Genomic DNA, 16,274 nt, shown 5'->3' with positions numbered 1-16,274 from the left:
ATCTATCTATCTATCTATCTATCTATCTATCTATTAATTTGTTTTTCCAGTCAGAGTTTCTCTGCGGCTTTGAAGCCTGTCCTGGAACTATCTCTGTACACCAGGCTGGCCTCGAACTCACAGAGATCCATCTGCCTCTGATTCCACCCAGCTCCCTGAGTGCTGGGGTTAAACCACCCAGTCAATACCAATAGCTTATTTTTAATTACTTTTAAGTGTTGCTTTATGTGTATGGCTTTTTCCTGCATGAACACCCTGAACTGGAGTCAGACATAATCTGAGCTGCCATGTGAGTGCTGGAAATGGAGTCCGGCTCCTCTGAAGGAGCAGCCTGTACTCTTAGCCACTGAGCCGTCTTCCCATTGACCATTTAGGGGGTTGGGAGGGCTCAGTGAAGACTTGCTGAATGAATGAATTCTGAGTGAATGCTGCCTAATGGTGTCTTTCTCATCGGCAGTACCCACAGACGGTGCCTACTTCACCAGTTCCAGAATAGGAGGCAAACGAGGGATTATCAAGGAACTTGCTGTTACTTTGCAAGGGCCAGAAGATAATACCCTGTTGTTTGAATCAAGGTTTGAGAGCGGGAATCTGCAGAAAGCCGTCAGAGTGTAAGTGACAGAGTCGGGAAGTTGCGGCTGCAGTGGCTGCGAGGGCGCTCTAGGGGCTCTCAGGAATGCAGACTGTTTGAGAAAGAGCGGTAGAAGACTTACTAACGGGACGAAGAAGAATGGAATAATTATGACTAATTTCCCCAGAATGAAACACTAGGTTATTTCTTCTGCTCACAGAAGAAGGAAGAGCTTACGTAAAAGTTCTATAAACGGACCTGCAGGAGGACGCAGGGCAAAGTCATGAGCACCTCATGCTTGACAACCTGAGCTCAATCCCTGGACCCCATGTAAAGGCGGAAGGAGAGAACCAGTTCCACAAAGTCGGCCTGTGGCCTTCATAGAGTTGCCATGGCACATACCTGCTTGTACACACAATAGTAATGATATATAAAATTCTAACATTTTTACTAGTAAAAATAATATTCGACATAAAAAGTCCTGTATATAAGGACTGTTTGGTATGTGTCCAAATGCGTATGTGTAATAACACATATTACATGTATAAATTAAACATGGGCCTCCTTTTGTTTGCGAAAGTTGGGCTCAGTGGCGTGTTCTCTGTAGTTCCGCCTACTCAGGCTGTGGAAGAAGGTTTGCTGAAGCCTAGAAGTTCAGTTGGTTATCTGTGTGCTCGAGGTTGGCCTGGTTTACCTAGTAAGTTTCAGGGCTATGTGGAGAGACCTTGCCCCAAAGCAAACAAAAACAGTTGAACCAGGGGCTGGAACAACGGCTCAGCAGTTAGGAGCACTTGTTACTCTTGTAGAAAGCCAGGGTTCAGTTCCCAGCACCCGGCTGGTGGCTCACAAACATCCTAGCTTCATTTCCAGGGCATCTGACCCCCCCTTTTTCTGATCTTGACAGCCACCAGGTACACACATGGTGTATGTACAAACATCCAGGCAAAACATTTATACATATAAATAAATCCAAAGAAAAATTTAAATTGAACCCAGTGCCTAACATATATGAAGCATATATCCTACCACTAAGCTATATCCCTGACCACTCCTTCCTTCCTTCCTTCCTTCCTTCCTTCCTTCCTTCCTTCCTTCCCTCCTTCCCTCCTTTTTTTCTTTCTTTCTTTTCCCCCCAAGACAGGGTTTCTTTGTGCATCCCTTGCTGTCCTGAAACTCATTCTGTAGATGTCTGCAGGCTGACTTCTTATTTCACTATACATTTTCTTAATTATTGGTGTGGTGGATCTTTTTTCCTTGCCTTGTACATTTCCTTTTGTGATTTCATTTTCCATCTTTATTTCTTTGATATTTGGGACAGGATTTGCTATAGCTCTGAGACTGGCCTTAACTTACAATCCTCCTGCTTCAGGCTCCAAATGCTAGGATTCTATGTGTGCATGACTATGCCTAGTCCTTTAATAAAAACATTTCTCAGCTGAGCAGTGGTGGCGCACCCAAAAAACAAACAAAAAAATTCTCTTTTGAAAAAGAGGACATGCTACATGCTGCACAAGCGTGTGTCAGAGGGCAGCTTGCTAGTCAATGTTTGGAAAGATGTCAAGAAGTTAGCAGAATCTCCAAACATCCGATGCAGCAGTAAACCCGTCTGTTTGGCTTTTAAAAAAAATTGGAAGAATAATTTATTTTTTTCTTTTATATATAAGAATTCTTTTTTTTGTTTTTTTTTGTTTTTTTGTTTGTTTGTTTTTTTGTTTGTTTGTTTGTTTTTCGAGACAGGGTTTCTCTGTGATTTTGGAGCCTGTCCTGGAACTAGCTCTTGTAGACCAGGCTGGTCTCGAACTCACAGAGATCCACCTGCCTCTGCCTCCCGAGTGCTGGGATTAAAGGCGTGCGCCACCATCGCCCGGCAAGAATAGAATTCTTTTTTTTGTTTTTTTTTTGTTTTTTTGTTTGTTTGTTTTTTTTTCGAGACAGGGTTTCTCTGTGATTTTGGAGCCTGTCCTGGAACTAGCTCTGTAGACCAGGCTGGTCTCGAACTCACAGAGATCCACCTGCCTCTGCCTCCCGAGTGCTGGGATTAAAGGCGTGCGCCACCATCGCCCGGCAAGAATTCTTAAATACAATCTTTTCTCATTTTACATGCCTGTTCCCACTCCTTCCCCTCCTCCTGCTTCCTCCACCTTCCTTCCACCCCATCTCCCCATCCACTCCTCAAAAAGGGTTAGACTTCCCCTGGGGAGTCAACAAAGTCTGACACTTCACTTCCAGGCAAGACCAAGGCCCTCCTCCTTATATCCAGGCTGAGCAAGGTGTCCGTCCAAAGAGAATATGCTCCTAGACGCCAGTTCAAGCACTAGGGATGAATCCTGGTCCCACTGTCAGTGGCCCCACAGCCTGCTCAAGCCTCACAACTGCCCCCCACATTCAGTTGGCCTAGTTTGCTCCTTTGCAGGTTCTCCCACTGTCAGTCCAGAGTCAGTGAGCTCTCAGTAGTTTCTGTGGGTATCACCATCATGGCTTGCAAATTATGATCCTCCTACCTCAGCCTCCCAAGTGTCTGGATTGTAAGTATGTACAGCTCACAGCGAGACTGGAGACTTTCTCCTCAATCCCACACAAAGTTTCCTTTTGCAAGTTTCACCAATTTGTTATGTGACTCGGAGGAGTGGGTAAACCAGAAAGGATACAATTGCTGTGGAGGCAGCTGCCGTCAGTCCATCTTCACAAGGAGAAAACAATATTGCCCTGGGTTTGCTTTGAGGGGAAGGTGATGGGGTGTAGAACATTTTTTTCTTTTCATTGCAGAGGCGTCTATGAGTACGAACTCACCTTGCGAACTGACCTCTACACAGACAAACACACCCAGTGGTTTTACTTTAGAGTTCAGAATACCAGAAAAGACGTCACCTACCGCTTCACCATTGTGAATTTGCTGAAGCCCAAGAGCCTGTATGCGTTGGGAATGAAACCTCTTATGTACTCTCAGCTGGATGCTGCCACCTACAATGTTGGCTGGAGGAGAGAAGGACAGGAAATCAAGTACTACAAGAACAACACGGATGATGGGCAGCAGCCCTTCTACTGTCTCACCTGGACCCTTCAGTTTCCGCATGACCAGGACACTTGCTTCTTTGCACACTTTTACCCGTATACTTACACTGACTTGCAATGCTATCTCTTGTCGATCGCAAACAACCCCATCCAGTCTCAGTTCTGCAAGCTCCGAGCTCTATGCAGGAGCCTAGCTGGGAACACGGTCTACTTGCTTACCATCACCAGTCCATCCAGGACCCCTCAAGAGGCAGCTACAAAGAAAGCTGTGGTGTTGAGTGCCAGAGTCCACCCTGGAGAAAGTAATGGCTCCTGGATCATGAGAGGATTTTTGGACTTCATCCTTGGCAACTCTCCAGATGCTCAGCTCCTCAGGGATATCTTTGTCTTCAAGGTGATTCCCATGCTAAATCCAGATGGAGTGATCGTGGGGAATTACCGGTGTTCGTTGGCTGGAAGGGACTTGAACAGACATTATAAAACCATTCTTAAGGATTCTTTCCCTTGCATTTGGTACACCAAGAATATGATCAAAAGGTGAGAACCCTTTGCTGATAATTCTGTGAATGCTATGAGCCTCAATACCAGCTACTCCTATCTATGAGGAGGATGGTGGCTTTGGAGAGTCTTGGACTATGGGTACATTTTTAGACATTTAAATCACATCAGATCTTTAAAAGAACATGAGGCATGCATCAGCATATTTGAAGGAGACCCCCCCACACACACATAGCAGGGGTTCCTTCCCAGGCCCCACATAGCTACCTTGGTAGCTAGCTCTAGGAATGTAATCTAATGGTTTTTAGCAACACAGAGGGAACTGGGGAGGAAAGGCCTGCCAAAACCACATACTAGAGTGGGCTAGTCCCTTCGATATCAACCATTTCACTTGCCCCCCCCCACTCCTCTGGAATTGAATTTAAGGCTTAACACATGCAAGACAAGCACTCCATCATTGAGCATGTTCTCAATTTCATCTTATCTTGTGAGACAGAATGTCTCACTGAATCAGTGGTTGCACTGACTGACTATCGAGCCCCTGGGATCTATATACCTCTCCAACCATCTTCTCCATGTTGAGGTTTTAGGCACTCACCACCATGTTCAGCATTTATATGGGATCTGAACTCAGATCCTTGGGTTTGCATAGGAAGCACTTTTCCCACCAAGCCCTCTCTCCAGTCCGGTTATTTCATGTCTGAGTTTGATGCAGGGCCTGGTGTGGAATTCAGTATGTAGACCAGACTGGCCTCAAACCAGATTTGTCTCCCTCTGCTGGGATTAAAGACTTGTGCCACCATGCTGGGTTCAGTTCTCTCTCTCTCTCTCTCTCTCTCTCTCTCTCTCTCTCTCTCTCTCTCTTTTCCTTCCTTCCTTCCCTCCTCCTCCTCCTTCTTTCTTTTTCTTCACTTCTTTCTCTTCTTCCTTTTCCTCCTCCTCTTTCTTTTTGAGACAGAGTTTCTCTGTGTAACCCTGATTGTCCTAAAACTCACTCTGTAGACCAGACTAGCCTTGAACTCAGATATCTGCCTACCTCTGCCTCCTGGGTGCTAGAATTAAGGTGGGCTCCACCATGCCCGGCCACTTGTTTTATTTTTAAGTCAAACAATTGGATGGAAAAGGCCAGGGAAATTTTGCTATTCATATAAAATTGTAATCATAATGAAGTTAGCAGTGTTTAAGTTGGAAGTAACAGATACTATGATCAGTACTTTACACATTGGCCCTTTTAATGTTCCCACTAGCCCTATGGGCTAACACATGGTCAATATCCTCTGTTGCACGCAATAAGGAAATTGAGTTCCAAAACTTTGATATAACTTAAACAAAGTCTCAGAGCTCACAAACAACAGGATAACTATTTGGACTCCAGGATCTGAGTCCCCTAATATCACCAAATTTTGCTTCTAATGAAGATAAAGTAATAAGTTAGCTTGCACTTTTCAAGCCTGTGTGGAAGCAGCTTGAAGCTATCAGATACTAGCACCCATCTTAAAAGAGCTTCCATTCCACTATAGGCAAACACATAGCAGATAAGATACCAATGCCAGTTTCTAATCACACCTGTGTGAACAGATATGGGAGAACTGGTTTACCATTGACTGATTCTGGGACCACAGTAGAGAGTGATTTAATCTTTTGAGTTTGGATGTCTGTTTCTCAATAGACTTCTGGAAGAAAGAGAGGTTCTCTTGTATTGTGATTTCCATGGACACAGTCGCAAGAACAATATCTTCCTGTACGGCTGTAACAGCAACAGTCGGAAGCACTGGCTGCATGAGCGGGTCTTCCCTTTAATGCTAAGCAAGAATGCGCCAGATAAGGTAAGAAGTTTCCGGCTGAGGAACAGAGCACACTTCCTGGAGAAAGCGTCTCATTTGGCTCATTGTGATTAATGTTATTGTCTTTAGTGAATTCGGAACCTAGGTGTCAAGAATTAAAGTATGGTGTAAGAATTGCTAGATCAGGGACTAGAAAGATGACTCAGGGGTTAAGAGCACTTGTTGCCCTTGCAGAGGACCCAAGTTCAATTCCCAGGACCCATATGGTGGTTCATAACCATCTGTAACTCCAATTCCAGGGGTTCTGATGCCCTCTTCTGATCTCTGAGGGCACCAGGTACACACACAGCACACATACATATATCCAGACAAAACACTAAAGACTTTTCTGTTTGATCCATGCTGGGGATCAACATTGTCTTGTTTGTCCTAGCTACTGAGCAGAATCTGCAGAAATGGCAAACCTACTCTTGTTTGTTTCAAGAACAGAGGACAACTGTCAGGAGTCGTCCTCCCCGTCCTCCCTGTGGTACCAGGGCTAAAATCGGGTCATCAGACTCGGTGATCCATTGTGCCAACCCATGGCAGATCTGTAAAGCTAGGGTGGTTCAGTGACTGCTCACTGGGGATTGCTGATAGTGTGGAGTGTCTTTGCGTTTGGCGTCAGCCTGGGCCTGTAAAGTCGGGCAGGTGCTTCATCACCAGCAACATCCCTAGTCCTTGAATTTCTTTCTGTGGTTATGGAGATGTTCCAAACTCAGATTGTGCTGATGGAGAACAACTGTGTATATGTAATAAACTACTGAATTATGTACTGATGTTTTTAATTTTGGAGTTGTGTTTTTGCTTGTTTGTTTGAGGCATAGTCTTTATCTGTAGCCCTGGCTGCCCCAAATTCTCTGTTTAGATCAGAGCAGTCCTCCTGTCTTTGCCTCTCAAGTACCAGGATTGCAGATATGCACCTCCATGCAGACTGAGTTATATACATTGTCTATTTAACTGTGTAATTTAAACAATTAGTTTTTAATTTTTTATTGATATTTATTGAGCTCTACATTTTTCTCTGCTACCCTCCCGGCCTCCCCCCTTTTCCCTCCAGCTCTCCCCCAATGTCCCCATGCTCCCAATTTACTCAGGAGATCTTGTCTTTTTCTACTATCTACTTCCCATGAAGATTGGATCTATGTAAGTCTCTCTTAGTGTCCTCATTGTTGTCTAAGTTCTCTGGGATTGTGGTTTGTAGACTGACTTTCTTTGCTTTATGTTTAAAAACCACCTATAAATGAGTACATGTGATAATTGTCTTTCTGTGTCTGGGTTACCTCACTCAAAATAATGTTTTCTAGATCCATCCATTTTCCTGCAAAATTCAAGATGCCATTTTTTTTTCTGCTGCATAGGACTCCATTGTGCGAATGTACCACATTTTCCTTATCCATTCTTCAGTCCAGGGGCATTTAGGTTGTTTCCAGGTTCTGGAAACAAACAAAGCTGCTATGAACATAGTTGAGCACATGTCCTTGTGGCACAATTGAGCATCCTTAACAATTAGTTTTTTAATGTGTAAATTATTTCAATAAAAAATGGTGGGTGGGGTTCTTTGACTACTGGCCCTCACCTCCATCAGCACAGTCATTCCTTCTTTGAGATCCCAGTAGACCAGCTGAGACACCCAGCCTTGTGGGACTTTCCATTTATAACTAGCCATTGTTGGACTGCAGCCTTATCATCATCATCATCATCATCATCATCATCATCATCACCACCACCACCACCACCATCTGTGAGCTGGCAGCCCAAAGAAAAGCCCAATGACAGTATTTCATTAATATTCTGGAATGCCAAGGCCCCAACAGCTTGAGTCCTGGAACTCTGAGTAGAAGTGAGCACAGGAATAAAGAAAGGACAGACACTTGTACAGTAAAGCCAGCATCAGCTATCGAAACCCTACCTTGGTTCCCAGCAACCATATGGTGGATTACAACCACCTGTAATGAAATCTGGTGCCCTCTTCTGGCCTACAGGGACAAATGCAGGCAGAACACTATATGCATACTCAATAAATTAAAAAAAAAGAAGAAGAAACCCTAACTAGGAGCGACAGCCAGGAGTATCAAGTGACCACTGGGAGTGATGACAGCAGCTGCTTCCAGAAGCTATCATAAGCTCCTCTGGGATAAAGCACCTGTGTCCCAGCCATCAGCCACAACCATTCTCTGCATGAAATACTCCACCACTGAAACAATCACTGGAACCTCAGACCTGCCTACTCATCAATGAGCAATCATTGGAACTGTGGTCCCACATGTACCTGGAGGAGTGACCGCCAGAGCTATGGCCCCACCTGCACCTTGAGGAACAAACATCTGAGCCTTGGGCCTGACTGTACCTAGAGGAGTGTTCAACAGAGCCCCAATCCCCAGCTATACCAATTGGAAGAAGAGGGATCCCCTGAAATACAGGCTCCACCTATACAGATTGGAGAAAGAGATGGGTAGATAACAAGGTAAGAATACACTCAACAACATAAAGAGCAATACGGCAACACCAGAAACTAGTGGTACTACAACAGCAAGATCTGACCATTTCAACGCAGATAAAAATAACTTTATGAAATTTATCAATTTATGATTGAGGCCATTAAAGAGAAAACAAAAAAATTCCCTCAAAGAAGCTGAGGAGAAGACAATCAAAAAATTGGAAGAAATCAACAAATCCCTTTAAAGAAAAGCAAGAAAAAGCAATCTAACAGGTGAAAGAAATGGTTCAAGACTTGAAAACTGAAATAGAAGCAATCAAGAAAACACAAACAAAGGGAATTCTGGAAATGAAAAATTTGGGTAAATGATCAGGAACCACAAATATAAGCATAAACAACAGAATACACGAGATATAAAAGAGAATCTCAGGAGTTGAAGATATGATAGAGGAAACAGATTCATCCAACAAGTTCTTAACACAAAATATCTAGTAAATCTGGGACACCATGAAAAGTCTAAACCTAAGAATAATAGGAATAGAAGAAAAAAAGAAGTTCAACTCAAAGACACAGAAAATAAATTCAAAAAAATCATAGAAGAAAACTTTCCCAACCTAAGGATATACCTATGAAAATACAAGAAGCTTACAGAACACCAAATAGTCTGAACCAAAAAACATCCCCTCACCATATAATAATCAAAACACTGAACATACAGAATAAAGAAAGAATAATAAGGGCTGCATAGGAAAAAGACCATGTAACATAAAGGCAGACCTATCAGAATTACACCCAACTTCTCAGTGGAAATAATGAAAGCCAGAAGATCTGGACAGGTGTTATGCAGACACTAAGAGACCATGGAAAGACACAGGCTAACAGATTGGATCTGAAAACAGAAACCATCCTTCTGCTGCATACAAGAAACATGCCTTGACCTCAAAGACAGGCATTACATCTGAATAAAGGATTGGTAAAAGATTTTCTAATCAAATGGACCTAACAAACAAGCTGGTGTAGCTACCTAATATCTAACAAAATAAACTTCAAATGAAAATCAATCAAAAGAGGTGAAGAAGGACATTTCATATCAGTCACAGGAAAAATTCATCAAGAAGAAACATCAATACTGAACATCTATGCGTCAAATACAAGGGCACCCACATTTGCAAAATGTTGTCGTGGTTTCTGTCTTGCCCAGTTCCCACAGAAATCATACAGAGGTCTCCATTAGTTATAAACTAATTGGTCCTTTAGCTCAGACTTCTTATTAACTCATAACTTATATTAGCCCATTTTTCTTGTCTATGTTAGCCACATGGTTCAGTACCTAATTCAGTGAGGCAGTCACATCTTGCTTCTTCTGTGGCTGGGTCATGACTGCAGACTAGGACTTTCTTCTTCCCAGAATTCTCCTGTTCTTATTGACCTGCCTCTACTTCTTGTCTGGTTGTCCCACCTATACTTCCTGCTTGGATACTGACCAATCAGCATTTATTTAAAATATAATCGACAGAATACAGAATCGTCCCACAGCAGTGAAAGAAACACTACTAAAGCTTAAATCACACGTGAAGCCCCACAAACTAATAGTGGGAGACTTCAGCACTCAACTCTCACTACTGGACAGGTCAGTCAGACAGAAAATTAACAGAGAAATAAGGGAACTAACAGATGTTATGACTCAAATGGACTTAACAGACGTCTATAGAACATTCCACTCAAACATATAAGAATATACTTCATAAGAATACACCTCATAAGAATATTCCTCATGGAATCTTCTCAAAAACTGATCATATACTTGGTAGCAAAGCAAACATGAACAGATAAAAAAAAAGTAAAATAACCCCATGGCTCTTATTCAATGACCACAGCTTCAAAGTTAGAATTCAACAACAATACTAATTTCAGAAAGCCCACAAACAAATGGAATTTGAACAATGCTCAACGGAATCACCACTGGGTCAAGGAAGGAATAAAGAAAGAAATTAAAGACTTCCTAAAATTCAGTGAAAGAGACTCCACAGCATACCCAAACTTCTGAGACACAATGAAAGTAGTGCTAAGAGGAAAGTTCATGTCACTAAATGCCTACATAAAGAAGCTAGAAAAATCCCACACTATTGAGTTAACAGATAGTATATATAAGTGACCCCCAAAATTCTACCAGGGAACTCCTACAGCTGATAAACACCTTCAGTAATGTGGCAGGATACAAGATCAACTAAAAAAAATATCAGTAGCCCTCCTACATACAGATGATAAATGGGCTGAGAAAGAAATCAGAGAAACATCACCCTTCACAATAGCCACAAACAGCATAAAATATCTTTGGAAATCTCTAACCAAACAAGTGAAAGACCTATATGTCAGAACTTTAAGTCTTTAAAGAAAAAAATGAAGAGGATATCAGAAAATGGAAAGATCTCCCATGTTCATGGCTAGGTAGAATAAACATAATAAAAATGGCAATCATACCAAGAGCAATCTACAGATTCAATGTAATAACCATCCAATTCCCAGCACAATTCTTCACAGACCAACTTCATATGGAAAAACAAAAAATCCAAGGATAGCCAAATAATCCTGCACAATAAAGGAACTTCCAGAGGCATCACCATCCCTGACTTTAAGCTCTACTATAGAGCTATAGTAATGAAAACAGCTTAGTATTAGCAAAAACCAGACAGGTGACCCAATGGAATCAAATCGAAGACCCTGATATTAATCCACACACTATGAACACCTGATTTTTGACAAAGAAGTTAAAATTATACAATGGAAAAAAGAAAACATATTTACCAAATGGTGCTGGCATAACTGGATATCAACATGCAGAAGAATGTAAATAGATCCAAATCTATCTCCATGCACAAAACTCAAATCCAAATGGATCAAATAATTCAACATAAATCCAGCCACACTGAACCTCACAAAAGAGAGAGTGGAAAGTAACCTTGAACACATGGGCACAGGAAACCACTTCCTGAACATAGCATAGACACTGAGGGAAACAATTAATAAATGGGACCTTCTGAAACTGAGAAGCTTCTGTAAGACAAAGGACACAGATAACAGGACAAAATGGCAGCCTACAAAAGAAGAAAAGATCTTCACCAACCCCACAACCCATCAACAGACAGAGGACTGATCTCCAAAATATACAAAGACCTCGAGAAACTAGACATCAAAATACCAAATAATCCGATTTAAAAAAAAATGTGGTGCAGATCTAAACAGAGAACTCTCAACAGAGAAATCTCAAATGGCTGAAAGGCACTTAAGGAAATAGTCAAGGTTCTTAGCTATCAGGAAATGCAAATCAAAACAACTCTGAGATACCATCTTACACCTGTCAGAATGGCTAACATTAATGACAGCTTATCTTGGAGAGGTTATAGAGTAAGGGGAACACTCCTCCATTGCTTGTGGGAGTGCAAACTTGTACAGCTGCTTTGGAAGTCAGTATGGCAGTTTCTCAGAAAACTAGCAATCAATCTACCTCAAAACCCAGCAATAGCACTTTTGGGCATATACCCACAGGATGCACACTCAGACCACAAGGACATTTATTTAACTATGTTCATAGCAGCATCATTTGTAGTAGCTAGAACCTGGAAGCAACCTGGATGCTTTTCAACCAAAGAATGGATAAAGAAATGTATTACATTTATACAATGGAGCGGTAAAAAACAATGACATCTTGAAATTTACAGGCTAATGGACAGAACTAGATAAAAACATCCTGAATGAGGTAACCCAGACCCAGAAACACAAATATAGACTGTACTCACTCATAAGTAGATATAAATCATAAAGCAAAGGATAACCAGCCTACAGTCCACAACCACAGAGAAGCTAGAACCCTTATGTAGAAACAAATGGAAGCAGATGTAGAGATCCATGTAGTAGGAGATGGCTTGTTTGCTCCCAGTCACCCAGACCCAAAATAATTACACAGAAACTATATTAATTACAACATTGCTTAGCCAATAGCTTAGGCTTCTTATGAACTGACTCTTATATCTTAGATTAACCCATTTCTATTATTCTGTGAATCATCATGAGGTTCTGGCTGCTGGCTAGTGACTTTCTCTTCAGTAGCTACATGGCATCTCTCTGACTCTGCCTTCTTTTCTCCTCTGTCTTTGCTTGGAATTCCTGCCTGGTTCTATTCTGCACTGCCATAGGCTTCATTAACCAATGGTATGCAGAGGGGAATCCCCCACATCACCTCCCCTTTTCTGTCTGAATAAAAAGAAAAATTTTAACTTTAACATAGTAAAATTACATTTAACAAAACATGTATCAACAAGAATTATAGTTACAATATTTAGTCCGTTCACATTTGACAAATTAAGGAAAATATTCTATCATCTATCTTATCTTTGTGAGTCTAAAGTTTTATATCTAATTTATTGTTTATAACTATCTTTCTTTAACTCCATCAAAGACTCCAGAAGGATATATTACCTAAATAAAGAGGAAGTGTATTGTAATCAACTTTCAAAACTCTAGAATTGACAGAGACATCCTGTTGCCTGGACAGTCACCCACAGTTTATCTGTACCGTTGGGGCATCCACCTTCAGCCCACAGGCCTATAGTATCTGGCAGACTTTTCCATGAAGTAGGAAATTTGATGATCTCTTATGCCTTGCACTGGCAAAGTTTATCAGTTGCTTTCTTCTGTGTCCTGGAAAATGTCTGGCAGTTCTTTCATGAAGCAGAAACCCTGAAGGACTGTCTCACCTTTAGGCAAGTTCAGCAGTCATTTTCTATGGGTCCTACATGTCCAGCTTTTACAGCATACCATAAGCAGTCCATGTAAGAGCAGTTTTTTGCCCAAATGGCTAACCAACTCCATCTTTGTTTGATGCCCATCTTCCTCTTGAAGTAGATTGGTGCTTCCAGGTACAGATAATGTCTCATTGTTGAGAAAAGTCTAAGTTCTTAAAACAGTTTAAATGCCATATTCTGTTAGTCTTTGAAAGGTTTGAAGAATATCTACCCATCTAAAATGTCTATCTGTAAATCTAGAAAACCTAACTAACATGACTACAAGTTTGACAGTAGATGACTATCTACTAACCTGTTTCTTAATTTTATATTACATTTTAAAATAAGCTGCACAAACACAATACCTTAAACAAGAACAGAAATACATATACACAGTATAACAAAATCAGCCTTAAATTTGTATCAGTAGGCCAAGATCCACACAAATACAAAGTATTCATCTCTATATAACATTCCCCTTTAAATGTAAATAAACATTCATAAATAATATTTGGAAATTTGGGCATAGTTTTCTCCAAACTGATTTTTGCTTTTTGTTGGGCAAAGTATTTGGGGGGTTTATGATCTTGGTCCATCAAAACACATTAGATTAGTCTGGAAGGAATCCACAGGTTCTCATCCTCTGTGGAAACAAAAGCAGAACCTCTTTTCCAAAGCAAGATATCCTTCGACCCAAATTTTGAAGTTAATATACCTTTAAAATATATATGTTGATTTAGCTTATCAGCCTGTACAATGTCTCTCTGTACTTAGCTTATTCATAGTCAAAAAATTTAAAGCAAACCTAGTAATATGCATAATCCAGACTCTGTGTATTTTTCATCTTTATATGGCTTATTTTTCTTTACTCCTTTAATCTGTGGCTGTCTGGATGCTGTCTCTTTAAAGACTCTGTTTTATTTTTTAAAACCATTTATTATTATTTTTTTACCATTTATTATTTTTATAACTGTCCATATTCTTTATCTCTTTTTCCCAGGCCTATGTACATTTTTTAAACATACTGTTACCAGTTCAGAGGTTTATTTTTGTCTGAATCTGTCCTTATTGTATATCTGTAATCATTTTGTGTCCAGGAACACCTTTTTTTTAATGGTAAGTGGGCATGGCTAAGACTAACTCTGTGGTTTTGCCTGTTGGCTCTGCCCAGTTCAACATGGAAGAACCATGTTTACTGCCTCTGACAAGCATGCACACCGCCCCAGCTCCAGGGTCACAGAGTGGGTCTATGTCACCATGAAGCAATTTGTAACATGCTGCTCACAGCCCCCATTGAAGAGTTAAGCCTCCTGAAAGAGCCAGAGCCCTCCCTTAAAGAAGCCACTAAGCCTTTTCAGTCACTGGGCTGAGCTCCTGAAGTGCAATGAAAGAGAGGGAGGAGTGATAATATGAACAAGGGGGTCAAGACCATGACGGGAAACCCACAGAATCAGGTGACTGGTTTAGTGGGAGCTCACTGACTCTGCACTGACAACTGGGGAACCTGCACAGGACTGAACTAGGCCCCCTGAATGCAGGTGACAATGGTGTAGCTTGGGCAGTCTGTGTGGCCACTGTGTGCACAGACTTGTGCAGTCTGCGTGGCCAGGATCTAACCCTAATGCATGAACCGACTTTGTGGAGCCCATTGTCTGTGGAGAGATAACTTGCTTAGCCTAGGCACAGTGTGGGTGGGGGAGAGGGCCTTGGTCTTGCCTTAAGGAGGTGATGGGACAGATTTAGCTGACTTCCCAGGGGAGACCTTACCCTCTCTAAGGAGTGGATGGGGAGTAGGGTGGGAGGAAGGTGGGGGAAGCAGGAGGAGAGGAGGGAGAGGGAACAGGAACTGCTATGTAAAAATTAATTAATTAATTAATGGTGGGTGGGTACATGCATGCGTGCACACACACACGTAAGCGTGATTAAATCATGCTCTACCACTGAGCTAAAAACTATCTCAAGATTTATTTATTTATTTATTTATTTATTTATTTATTATTTGTTTTTTTGAGACAGGGTTTCCTCTGGCCATCTTTGGAACTCATTCTGTAGACCAGTCTGGTCTCGAACTCAGAGATCCTCCTGCCTCTGCCTCCAGAGTGCTGATACTAAAGGCATGCGCCACCACCACCCAACATTAATTTTTAAAAAATTGTTCAGGGTATTTCACCTGGACAAAAGTTGAAATTCCTATTGGGTTAAAGTCACCTTTAACTGTGCTTAGCAGTGGGGGATTTAAAGGATGAGCAGTGTTAATGTGTGGCTGGGGAGATGGCTCAGCTAGCAAAATGCTTGCTATGCAACAATGGAGAACCTGAGTCTGATTCCAGAACCCACATAAAAAAACCAGGCGTGGTGATGATCATGTGTAATGCCAGCGCTTGAGGAGCCAGGTGGACCGCTGAGGCCAGACAGCTGTCCAGCTCCTTCAGCAGTCCCAGGCTCATGGACGATCCTGTTTCAAAACAAAAGTGAATGGCTATTGAAGAAAGACACCCAAGGTTGACCTCTAGCCTCTACATGTGTGTGCGCACACACATACACACACACACACAAACACACACACACACACACACACACACTGATTCACATGTACACTCTCCTCACACAGATGTTAATGTGGTACAAGTTTCTACACACGGTCATAAATATCAGGGCTGCTAACACATACATGTTCATAATACTAGCCGTTTGGGGGCCAAGACAGGAGACATCATGAAGCTAGTTTGCCCTAAAAACTGCAAAGGTAGTGGAAACACTTTATTTTTTAAAGAATTATTTCTTAATTATATGTACAGTTCTTCCTGCATGCATCCCCACAGGCCAGAAGATCTCACATAGATGGTTGTGAGCCACACCACCATGTGGCCACCAGAAACCAAACCCAGAACCCCCTGATGAGCTGGCAGTGCTCTCAACCTCTGAGCCATCTCTCCGGGCAAATATTAAAAGTTGCTTTTTCCCGTTATAAGTATATTCACAAATATAACTGCCATTAGAGATTAGATTGGATTTAGAAAAATGATAGTTCAAATCTTTTTTTTTCCATTGGTATAGACTTTGATTTATTGCTACAAAATTGAAATCAATTTTGTTATATGTATATTTCTACTATTTTTTTTTATTTATTGAGGATTTCCGCCTCCTCC

The 16,274-nt window shown here is 41.5% G+C and overlaps 1 protein-coding gene across 1 annotated transcript in view; it reads left to right on the top strand.

Moving 5' to 3' along the window:
* Positions 1–16,274, top strand: part of Agbl2 (ATP/GTP binding protein like 2) — a 54,842-nt gene that overhangs the window by 17,754 nt on the left and 20,814 nt on the right. Inside the window, exons 9-11 of the mRNA XM_013352613.2 lie at positions 458–611; positions 3,338–4,120; positions 5,751–5,907. Coding sequence (XP_013208067.1) covers positions 458–611; positions 3,338–4,120; positions 5,751–5,907 — 1,094 coding nt within the window. The remainder of the gene's footprint in view (positions 1–457; positions 612–3,337; positions 4,121–5,750; positions 5,908–16,274) is intronic.

The sequence above is a fragment of the Microtus ochrogaster genome, assembly GCF_000317375.1.
Source record: "Microtus ochrogaster isolate Prairie Vole_2 chromosome 14 unlocalized genomic scaffold, MicOch1.0 chr14_random_1, whole genome shotgun sequence".
NCBI classification, from domain to species: domain Eukaryota; kingdom Metazoa; phylum Chordata; class Mammalia; order Rodentia; family Cricetidae; genus Microtus; species Microtus ochrogaster.
The sequence above is the reverse complement of the archived record's forward strand: the minus strand, read 5'-3'. Positions and strand labels throughout refer to the sequence as shown.